Below are 11,400 nucleotides of genomic sequence, written 5' to 3'. Positions count from 1 at the left end.
GTTCAGTGCAAGGCTCGGGAGGAGAGAAGCACATGATGAAATGCCAAGTTATGTTGAAAACAAGTCACGTGATAGAGGTGGAGCAGAGGGTACTCTGGGTTAACAGAATGGGGCCTTCGCAAAAGGGTCCAAATGGTATTCTAAAACTCCATTGGGTGGGAATGCATAACAGAGTCAATAACAGCAGCACACACATGTACAGATCAGAGTGTTTGTGAGGGTGGAATCTGATTGGTGAGGATTTATGGGTGTGTTATTGTCTCTTTATTTTGTAGAAGAGATGATTACACTGTTAATCTGCATTTGAATGTACAGTGCAGGAACATATGTGACATTTTCATGAGGAGGAAAAGTGAGAAGGGCCCTCATTGGTGGGGAAAGTGAGAAAGAGAGGTGTTTGTGTGTGATGACAGCGGAGTGTGAAAGTGAGAGCGTGTGTCTTGGAGAAGGATAGAAAGACAGACGAGTGTGCAAGTGTGAGTGTGTGTGCTTGGAATGATCTCTTTGGGAATTCAGTAGTCCTCTCCTGTTACATCAAGGGTGTGTAGGTTTTCCGAACAGTCAGCTAGTACGTACACACAAGATGTAGATTTATTCACACTTCTTCTGTAGCACCTAAACCTTTCCTGGAATCAAAATCCTTACAGCAGGAAAACATAAACAGCTTACGACCAGAGGTGATTGTCTTCAGACGTATTACAGCAGGATACACCGGAAACTGCAAAGTGAGTGACAGTGTGGATTACATGTTATGACGGTATGTGCACCGAACAAGGCATAGCCCTGCATAATTAGCCAAAGTTTTAAAGTTAGTGAAACAGTAACTGTAGAGGAAATCACAGACTTCCTCTTTCCTCCTCAATTAAAAATTTTGTCCATCCCAGAAAACATTTTGTGTGTGAGAGTAGGAGTTTACAAAAGAACATAACAGTGACGTAAATGCATAGGTTAAAAAAACCCTCAAAACTCAATTCCATTGAAATACTATTTAAATATTCAATATGATCATATCCCAATTCCTTATATTTAGAAACATATCTAGATACGTAGACATATGTAAGGCTATTTCACTATGCATACCGATATTTTGACTATAATTTTCCACATTATTATTAACCTGTATGCATTTATTCAAAGATGTATTTTAGTGTATGAAGAGTCATTGGGTTACAACTTACAGTAGTCTAGTTAACAAGCAAAATAGCATCTTTGAATCTCAGGATATACTATACAACCTTATGCAACATTTCCCCGCATTAAATCAGCCTGAACGTGCCACTGCTTGATTGCAGCGCGCGCGTGAGTGTTTTCCTCTCGTCCTGCACGTATCAGCACTCTAGGAGCATGAGGTCAAAGCTCCGCCCATTGACGTGTCATTTCCCTTTTACTCTACTAGTTCTGGTACATTCCGAACAGAACAACACAGCAGTGTCTTTATTGCGGTTTTGCACATCCAGATAATAACACGTAACACACGGCCAGGCGTATTTGTTTTGTTGCTGAAAGCGAAAGAAAACGCCTGTTATTGTGCGGAACTGTTTATTAGTGCTGCAGGAATTTAACGGAGCAGCAGATGTGTTCTGCTTTGTCTGATGCAACTCACTATAACCATGACATTTATAACTCTTTCCAACAAGTACATTTAGAATTTAATACATTTATTGTGCGTGTGTGTATTTGCATACAGCGTTTGTGTAATAGATTCACTAAAAGCAAAGCTTAACTTACTGCGAGTTGGTTGTCTGGATTATGTTTAAAGCGTTTTTAGTAGCGAAATTGTTTTATATATATATATATATATATATATATATATATATATATATATATATATATATATATATATATATATATATATATATTTAACAGAGCGATGCCCGTATCGTGAATGAATCACTCTTTTGAATCAGCGGAAATGCTCAGAATCATATTAGGACAGTTCACTCACGCATTTTTATTTATTATTTTTTTTGGACAATATTTAATGTAATGGCACATATGTATGGTAGTCATGGCCGTACATAAAGATATATCAAAGTACCACGGTATTGCCCTCTAATAGGCTATTTTGAAAAACTTAAAATGGCGCAGTCCTAGCAAAAGTCAAACATACACACGGCAACTGGATTTTTAATTTTAACTTATTTTGTTTTCCTAATAAACATGTATTATATAAAATTACACACCTTATTATTTTTTTATATTTATAGTAAAAAAAAAAAAAAAAAAAAAATATATATATATATATATATATATATATATATATATATAATACCTTTCTGTTTAGTTGTTTTTTTCTGTAGAATAGTTGGAAGCTAAATTTTGGGTGGCTTACAGAATAGTGCACATTAAAACCCTTAATATACATATAAACAAGACCTTGGCAATTTGTAGCTTTCTGAATTGGCTTGAATCTGTTAGATCTTAACTTGGCTTTGGAAATGGGCTTTAACGTGCACATAACAAACCAGCATGACCTTGTTGTTACACCGCTCAACGTCAATGTTGCATGACACTAAGACACGCCTACTCATTATAATGCAGAGACTACTGGAAAAATCTGGAATCGCGGGCAGACTGAAGAAGATTGCGACAGAGCGGTGATGCTGAAGTCATGGGTGGAGCGCGATTAACAGTTAACGATTTCATCATCCAAACAAACCGAGACTGAATAATTATTTCCCTAAACGTGCAACTCAGCATTTATTCTGCATGTAGGCTACTAGTACTACACAGCAAAACAAACAGCTCTATTAACTCTTAAAAAATAAAATAAATCACTGATTATAGTTAAAACGCTGAAGAAAGCACAATTATAAAAGAGCATTGTTTGAAAATGAAAACCCCTAGCATAACCAAATTGTAGACATAGTTTTAAAATATGAGGGACATTTGTGATCACAATGCAACATTTCATCATCTAGATCCGTGTTGTGATGTGCCTTCATTGCCATCTAGTGGACAGAAACAAATGTGTTTTGTTGCCCTGTACGTATGTGGATCAGCAGACTAAAAGGGCACATTTTTTCTGTCAGATTTTAACTGCATTCTAATTTAATGGATTTAATTGTGAAGATTATTAGAAGGCTGAGAGAATGAGACTGAGTCAAAACCAGCAGAAAAGACAGAAAGCTGGAGAAACAGGATTATCTTTCATTTAAGTCAGACACTGATAAGTATAAAAATCCACATTACATGGCAGGGATGATGTACTAAAATATATATATATATATATATATATATAATTTTGTATAGTAGTCAAACATGAAGTCATACCATTTCATCAAGTTTTTAGTCAGAATTAGTGATGAGAACATGACCAAAAACAAAGAACAGAACCAATGACATACACAGACAAGAGGAAGCGAGTTTAATATCTCAACCACAAACATAAATAGTCAAATATAATCTGTATGTTAAAGATTATAACAGTACAAGAGAACAAAAGGAATGATTCAGAACAAATTTGGGAAAACAAAAATATCTGATAATACTGATTTCTAATAAAAAATACTCTCCATATGCCTACACATGAGAATACAGAGAGATGTACATGTCTCTCTCTAAATAGATTATTACAGTACTTTAAAAGTGTATAAAAAATAAAGTCTTTGAAAGTTTGGTCTGTTTTTAATTCGTCAATTTGCGTGGTCCTGATCAGTCTGGAATGTAAAGGTCCGCTTTCTTTTTCAGTGGCACATCCGTGATGTCATCTCCTTCTGTTAGGAGAAATAACGCTGCATTAGCATGACGTAAACCGTCACAAAACCACAAGTTTCAAGCATCACATGTTCAGGCGGCTACCACATATCTGCATTCCAAAAGCCTTGTTTCAAATAAAAAGATCAAATTTACTTTCTTATTTATTTATAGATATAAATGTTATGTATTTATTGTGAGATCATCTTATCTGTGTTTATATATACACAGATGCAAAAACTTTGGAAACACACTATGCAAAGTGACCGAGCTCCTGATGTCAGTAACAGGACCTGCGGGTGTCACCTGATCCCACGGCACCAATTCAGCTGTGACTACTGAGAGAATGAACTGCTGTGTCTATAGAGCGAAGGGTTTTTCTGCCCTACAGGCTCAGACGCTCATTAACTGCCTGTGAGAAAATGATAGAGGCTGGAATATCAAACCCGCTGACTCATCCTGTCCTAGTATGGCCCTACCAATTAGCAAAGCCATTATAAAATGGGCTCGTTAGCTACTAATCAGGAGACGACGCATTAGCGCTTGTTTCTGTATCTGTCGCTCTTTGTTTTTCGCTTTCTGCTCTCAACAGGTTATGGGAACTCAGAGGCGTCTAAACCCACACATACACAGATATCATATATTTTCCTGTAGCAAATTATAGGAGAAAAAAAATATAATATAATATAATATAATGATTATAATGTGCGATATTTGACTCTTGTTCTCTTTAACACATATGCTTACCAGAGGTTCCAGCTCTTTGTGGTCTATGAGGTTGAATTCAGTAACAAAGTAATAGAAATGTTTGTAACAGGTGTTCACGTGGGCCTCTGCTCCCATCTGGCTCACGCAGTCAAAGTGGTGGATGTAGACGTGGACAAATACCCGGAACAAACGAGACAAGATCTTCTTTGCTACCTGCATGAAGGTCTTAGGGAATGGCGTACCTAAAAAAAAAGAAACACCACATGAAAATGAAAATAAACCTACGTGTTTCGATACAAAAACAGTCTCAAGAGCGAGAATTTCCAAATCTAAACTTTGTTAACCGAGTGTTAGTACTTTTCAAATACACTATATTGCCAAAAGTTTTGGGACGCCTGCCTTTACGTGCACATGAACTTTAATGACATCCCATTCTTAATCCGTAGGGTTTAATATGGAGTTGGCCCACCCTTTGCAGCTATAACAGCTTCTCGAAGGCTTTCCACAAGGTTTAGGAGTGTGTTTATGGGAATTTTTGACCATTCTTCTAGAAGCGCATTTGTGAGGTGAGGCAGCGATGTTGTCTCCGCTCTAATTCATCCCAAAGGTGTTCTGTCAGGTTGAGGTCAGGACTCTGTCCAGGCCAGTTAAGTTTCTCCACACCAAACTTGCTCATCCATGTCTTTATGGACCTTGCTTTGTGCACTGATACGCAGTCATGTTGGAACAGGAAGGGGCCATCCCCAAACTGTTCCCACAAAGTTGGGAGCATGAAATTGTCCAAAATTTCTTGGTATGCTGAAGCATTAAGAGTTCCTTTCACTGGAACTAAGGGGCCAAGCCCAACCCCTGAAAAACAACCCCACACCATAATCCTCTCTCCACCAAACTTTACACTCGGCACAATGCAGTCAGGCAAGTACCGTTCTCTTGGCAACTGCCAAACCCAGACATGTCCATCGGATTGCCAGACAGAGAAGCGTGATTCGTCACTCCAGAGAACACGTCTCCACTGCTCTAGAGTCCAGTAAGGCGTCTATATATAATACAGATATAAGGTATCCCAATACTTTTGGCAATATAGTGTACATAGAATGTGGTAGCATACAATACATACATGACAGATCAAAAGTTTGGGGTCAGTAAAAATTATTTATTTTTTTGAATGAAAGAAATGAGTACTGGGCCAAATCAACCAAATTTCATAAACTTTTTTATTTTTGTTCATATTTTTTCTGAAGAATCATAAATAGTGATGAAAGCCAAAATATTAAATGTCATGGATGAATATTTATTGATTAAATATTTTGTGGAGGGGGGTCAAAATGATAATTTTTTTTACCTGAGATTTGGAGCCAGTTGGGTAAAAATAGATCTATTAGTTAAATCTGTTGACTTTAACAGTCTTTGTCGCATTATATGCCAATGGTGACAATTCAAAAATGGGAAAAAGCACTTTTTTCCCCTTCCTACAGTTTACATGCATGCAACTCAAGAAGTATTAAAGATATTAAAAACCTTTTAGATTTTGGTTCTTAAAATTTGAAATGCAAGTATTATGAGGGTTAGTGATTTCTCATTGTGACTTCACTTCCTTATCAGGTTCTAACAGCATCATGAAACAGCATCAGACAAGTTATTTGTAGATTAAAGACAGAACTGAGACGACACTGAGTCTGCTGATATCATCAGAAAAAAAGTATCTCTTATCTCTGGATGACAGAACACTCATTTTCACTTTAAAGCGTTCTTTTCTCATCTGCACGTCCTCACATTGTAAGTTTCTTATCTGGGACACGTGCAATGATGGATTATAAATCACAGAATCATATTTCCACAGCGCCATTTATTAATAGTCCTGCGATATGGGCTGTATGCAGACAACCATGTCCTTATACATGGCAGATTCTGCGACTGTCTCGTTGCATTCTAAGAATCTGTTCCATATGCAGACTTAGTCTATTTATATCTCACTGTAAATTGACCCAATTTAAAAGGCACCACAGATGTCAGACGGCAGGTTGGAGATTATAAGACAAAGCCAGGGAGGTCAAACACTACACTTGACCAACCCAAATGTTTCTGCATATTTGACAATCTTCATCTTGATTCGTAGTTTATTCATGTCTTAAATGCAGCTTCAAATGGTCAACATGTTTATATGATGACTAAATGATGGCCATTTTGAGACATCCGTGCTATACTAGAAGTGTCTTCAAATGTCTTCTGCATAGCTCATTCTGATGACCTACAAAGGTATGGAGGACTAAAAAGATATATATAGCAGTATATATGTGTATATATATATATGTATAGCAGCCTCAAAAAGGTACAGTATTTAGACATTTAAGACACATTTTACAATATCTGAATGTTATTGTGTTGCAAAATATCAAACATTATACAATACAAACTATAATAACTGGCTTCTGGTAACGACCGTATTCAAGTCTAGTTCCGGTCGAAGAGTGACCTCTTACCCAACAAAAGATGCAGTGACAAACACGGAAGTGCAGAGGATCGAGCAAAACAAAACACCGGTCAAGAATTAAAAGTCTAAAATGAAAATTACTAAAGAGAAATGTCGGAGGAGCTTGAGTTTATTGCCCAGCCCTTTTTGTTTGAACCGTGAGAGGCGTCTACTCTCACCTAAGCTTATGCTATGCCTACGTCCTATGCTGGAACTGCGCTGAGACTCTCATGAACACGTGGATGGCATTAACGGAAGCTAGTGTTTACAGTTTATAAAGTTATAATTATGGATATTTTTCTTACAAAAATGCATCACATCGCTTCAGAAGTACTTTATTAACCCCCTGAAGCTGTATGGATTACTTTTATGATGGATGGATGGCTTTTTATGCTTCAAAAAAAGAAAAAAAAGGCACCATTCACTCCCATTATAAAGCTTGGAAGAGCCAGAATATTATTTTTTCAATATAATATATTGTGTTTGGCTGAAAGAAGAAAGACATATACACCTAGGATGGCTTGAGGGTAAGTAAATAATTAATAATTTTCATTTTTGGGTAAACTATCCCTTTAAGCCCAAAGTATACTTTTTTTTTTATGCACGTGAATACAATCAAATGCAGAGCATTTCAAAATACACTCCATTTGATAGCGTGTGCGAATGCAGGCGGTCGACACACGCGCTCTAGAAAGTTTCATCTTTGTCCAGTGACTGCGCTATTTTTCTCCAGAAGTTATAACAGATAAAAATATCTTTGTATTCTTTTAAACTAAAGTTGCGGCTATCTCATAACCCCCACACAAACGTTTGTCAATGCGGCCATCTGTTGTCAAAAATTGGGTGGCGCGCATATTATTCTGGTGACAAAATTTGCGTCACGTGCACTGTACACGGACCCTTGCATACATGTAAAGACTGAAGTATACTTTGGGCTTTAAAATTGATTAACAACTAAACGCACCCAACAAATAAAGGAAATGTTGGTCAACAACAAAGTGTTTTGGATCATGTGGTCCTTACCAACATTAGTGGGGAAGATCTGTTCATTGTTGATCTGGACTTCAATCCAGTCCATTAGCAGGCTCATGTATTTGGGTGCTGGGAGAGCAGTGGGCTTCTTGTACTTCTGTTCGTCCTGCCAGCGGTACTCGTACTTCGGCCCGCCGGACATAACGGGGCAGGTCTGGTCTGTGCAGGAGTCATTGATGGTGCCGTAGATGAGGTTGATGCGGTTAAAGAAGTCCACCACGTGAACGGCCACCCAATCATTGAGGTCTTCGCCATGCGGCAGCTGCACCGCCTGCTTCAGGTCCAGACCGGCATTTAGAGACGCCTGTGCTTTCTTGTGCAGCTCAAAGCGTTGCGTTCCAGGCTCAAACTTGCGCTTGGGCCGGAATGTTCTGTCCTTGTTGAAGACTTGTTTTAGGGCCATGGACATGGTTGCCGGGGGACAGGATTGTTGAGTAACGTGCTTAAAATGAGCCTTTTGATAGCAGGGGTGCCTGAAATGACAAATTAAAAGATGGATAAACAAGGACAATATTGTGTGGAGTAGGGCTGTAACGATATGCGATATGAAACCGAAATCGCGATACGCAGGTCCACGAACCTGTATCGCGATGTGAGAAGGCAGAATCGCGACACACCCCTTCCAACTCCCAGAGTTATCCTTCCTGTCCAGATCCAATGCTACCACATTTTTAAATTACTATAAGTATTAGGGGTGTAACGATTTATCGTAGATGGTGTGTCTCAATCAGCTCTCTAGTTCAGTAAGTGTTTCGGGCACACATTGAATCTTGCAAGCAGGTTTAAACGTTTCTCATGTCAGTCTCTTGCATGGTCGCGTGAGAAAAGTCGTGGCTTTCTTTCACCGCAGTGCACAGCAACAGCTGTGCTCACAGAAAAGCAAAAGACGCTTGCGATGCTTTGCTTTAAGAAGTTCTGTGGGGCCGTTCACATATTGCATCTTTTCCGCGTGCAAGTCAGTTATTATTTTCAAATGTAGCCGCGCGGCAGGCGCGCTCATAATGGGATCAACGCGGTCGCGACGCGCATGCAATTCTCAACTTCTCAGAATGCCGCAAGCGCACCGCAGGTCGTGTGACAAGAATCAACCTATCAGCTATGGCCTTTCCGTAACAAAACATCAAAAGCTCAGCCAAACAGCTGATCATAGCTGTACATGGTGGTTTTTATATCTTATCTCCATCAATATATCTCGTAGTAAAACTAATGCAAGGGCTAGAAATCATTTATCCTTTGCAGAAACATCCTGATCCTCTTGGAGAGCTCAGTTCATGGTTGCATAGCAACGACCGACGCCACGGGAGCGCAAGCGCTTTGGAAAGAAGGAGAAGCGGGGCGGCCGCACCTTCCACGCGTTTTTAGACGCGATATGTGAACGGCCCCTATTCATAATTCTAAGTTCATGTTAAATTTAACATTTTTTTCAGTGACAGACAGCCCTATTCAACTGTTAATTTGAATACAGAAGGTTTTTATTAAAATTTTATATTTATTTATTTTATTGAAATGTGATCTTGTATGTACAACAAGGAAAATTATTGAAATTTGTTCATGTTTTTTTAATAAATCTTGTTTGAATTTCAGTTTCATTTTGTTCAAAATATCGTGATACATATCGTATCGTGAACTCCGTATCGAGATACGTACCATATCGTGACCTGAGCGTATCGTTACACCCCTAGTGTGGAGGTTTCTTTGTATCACCGATTGCACTCTGAGAGAGAACGGATACTGAATGTGAAAAAGGGAGAGAAAATAAAACTAGGTCAGACTTTGTCTCCTCCCGGGTTCCCAGACCTTTTGGATAATGATTCCATTTTATTATGAGAACATCATATAATAACACTGCACACATAAAGAGCAGTTTGTATTCAATATTTTGTTTATATTATTTAGTGCTGAGCAAGACAAAAAAAAAAATGTGACTTTTAATTTTCATGACTTTTTCAGGACTCAAATATTTACAGGTTTCCAGAACACGTGAGAAGAGTGCTTGTGATTTTCTTTCGGCTGTGACACTGAAATAATCAGTCTTTGGATCAACATTTTTATGCTTGCATTTTTTTATGCATTTCTTACATTATTCTTACATGGATTTCTCAAACTCAAGGATTAATTCCAATTTGCTGAGCTTCAACATCAAGTGGTAAAATGTAGTGAGAAACAAATTTTCTCAGTTTAACCAGCTGAACAAACAATGTATCATATCTGTTTGTTAAAAAAATGAACAGGTTGTACACACAGGCATTATATTTAGAATATTAGGGGAATTACTGAGTAATTTCCTGTTGGGCACCACGGGTGGCATGCATTTATTGGCCAAGTCAGGGGGATTCCAAGTTACATCTACAGTATGTTTATTAATAGCATATATCTATATTTCAAATTTATACGTTTAAAAGTAAAACTTTAAAATATTTCGACATTTTATTTTAAGTTATAAGTTAAGTTACATATATATACACACACACACACTTGTCATTTAAATATTTTAAATACTGTAAACATGTGAGCGTGTACATGTTTCTAAAATGAATGGATGCCAGTAGCACACACCAAAAGCGAAACAACATGTTGCGCGAGACGCTGGTCTGTCTACACGGTAATTCTGTGTGACGATGTCGTTTTTAATGGCGTGACCAGGACTTATAATCACTTGAATTTAACTTTCATGGAAACACATAGGTACGATAACAAACCAACCTTTGTAAAAGTGCGAATTAAATACCCCAAACGTACTAAACAACGATTTTGTTAAGAGAACGCTTTCTTAGCGTACAGTGAAGTTGAAGCAAACTTACCGAGCAAAGCGCCTTTCTTGTTCCGCTTTGATGTGAACCGCCTAATTACACAGCCCTCTATTTTGTTCGTTATTCAAGAACGTTCTTCGTTATTGTAATCACATTGTATTTGCAATTGTTAGAGTTAAAAGGAACGTGGCCTTCGCACTGTAACAATTATTAAGTCCACACTTTCTAAGGAAGCCACAAGCCCCTCCCTGCTGAGCAAAGTACACTTCCTCTATTGAAACATCAGTAGAGCCTCTTCAGTCTGCCACTGAACATGAAGGAAGTGTATTAGAAGCACTATGGTAACACACTAACATCAAAACATTTATTGCATCGGAGATATTTATAGCAAAACAAAGTTAAAAAGCAGCCTTTTAAAATCACATTAAACTAAATTATTTGCAAACAGGTGTAGCTGAGGTAGCTGGCAGACTTTTTACTCAAAGTAGTAGTCTCTTAGGGTAGGTTTATTTTTGTAAGTCAGTTTCTGTAGACAAATATCTTAGAAGCTTAAATTAAATTGGACAAATGTAAAAGTAATAAAATATAAAATCTTTGTTTTGGCCAATAAATATTATAATTAGGCTACTAAACTGTATAAATTTGACATTTAAAACAACTTGCCTGAGGCTGACATAAAAAAACAGCTTAAACTTCCTGTTAAAATCTACCTTCATTACATAGTTGCCTCTTGAATGTGTTTCA

General features: G+C 37.7%; 1 protein-coding gene across 2 annotated transcripts; it reads right to left on the bottom strand.

Annotated features, from left to right (window-relative positions):
* Positions 1-3,344: 3,344 nt before the first annotated feature.
* mob3a (MOB kinase activator 3A) lies at positions 3,345-10,981 on the bottom strand. 2 transcript variants are annotated; one of them, XM_048209332.1, is made up of 5 exons: positions 10,708-10,931; positions 9,554-9,637; positions 7,898-8,379; positions 4,444-4,646; positions 3,345-3,716 (listed from the first exon to the last, which is right to left on the bottom strand). In XM_048209332.1, exons 3-5 carry the CDS (start codon positions 8,313-8,315, stop codon positions 3,687-3,689), a joined length of 651 nt encoding a protein of 216 aa, XP_048065289.1. In that variant the 5' UTR covers positions 8,316-8,379; positions 9,554-9,637; positions 10,708-10,931; the 3' UTR covers positions 3,345-3,686. The 2 variants fall into 2 exon arrangements, with proteins under 2 accessions (XP_048065289.1, XP_048065288.1); XM_048209331.1 differs by lacking the exon at positions 9,554-9,637 and having other exon boundaries at positions 10,708-10,981.
* Positions 10,982-11,400: the final 419 nt, after the last annotated feature.

This window comes from Megalobrama amblycephala, linkage group LG12, assembly GCF_018812025.1.
Source record: "Megalobrama amblycephala isolate DHTTF-2021 linkage group LG12, ASM1881202v1, whole genome shotgun sequence".
NCBI classification, from domain to species: domain Eukaryota; kingdom Metazoa; phylum Chordata; class Actinopteri; order Cypriniformes; family Xenocyprididae; genus Megalobrama; species Megalobrama amblycephala.
Note: the sequence above shows the minus strand (reverse complement) of the source record. Positions and strands in the feature narration are given on the sequence as shown.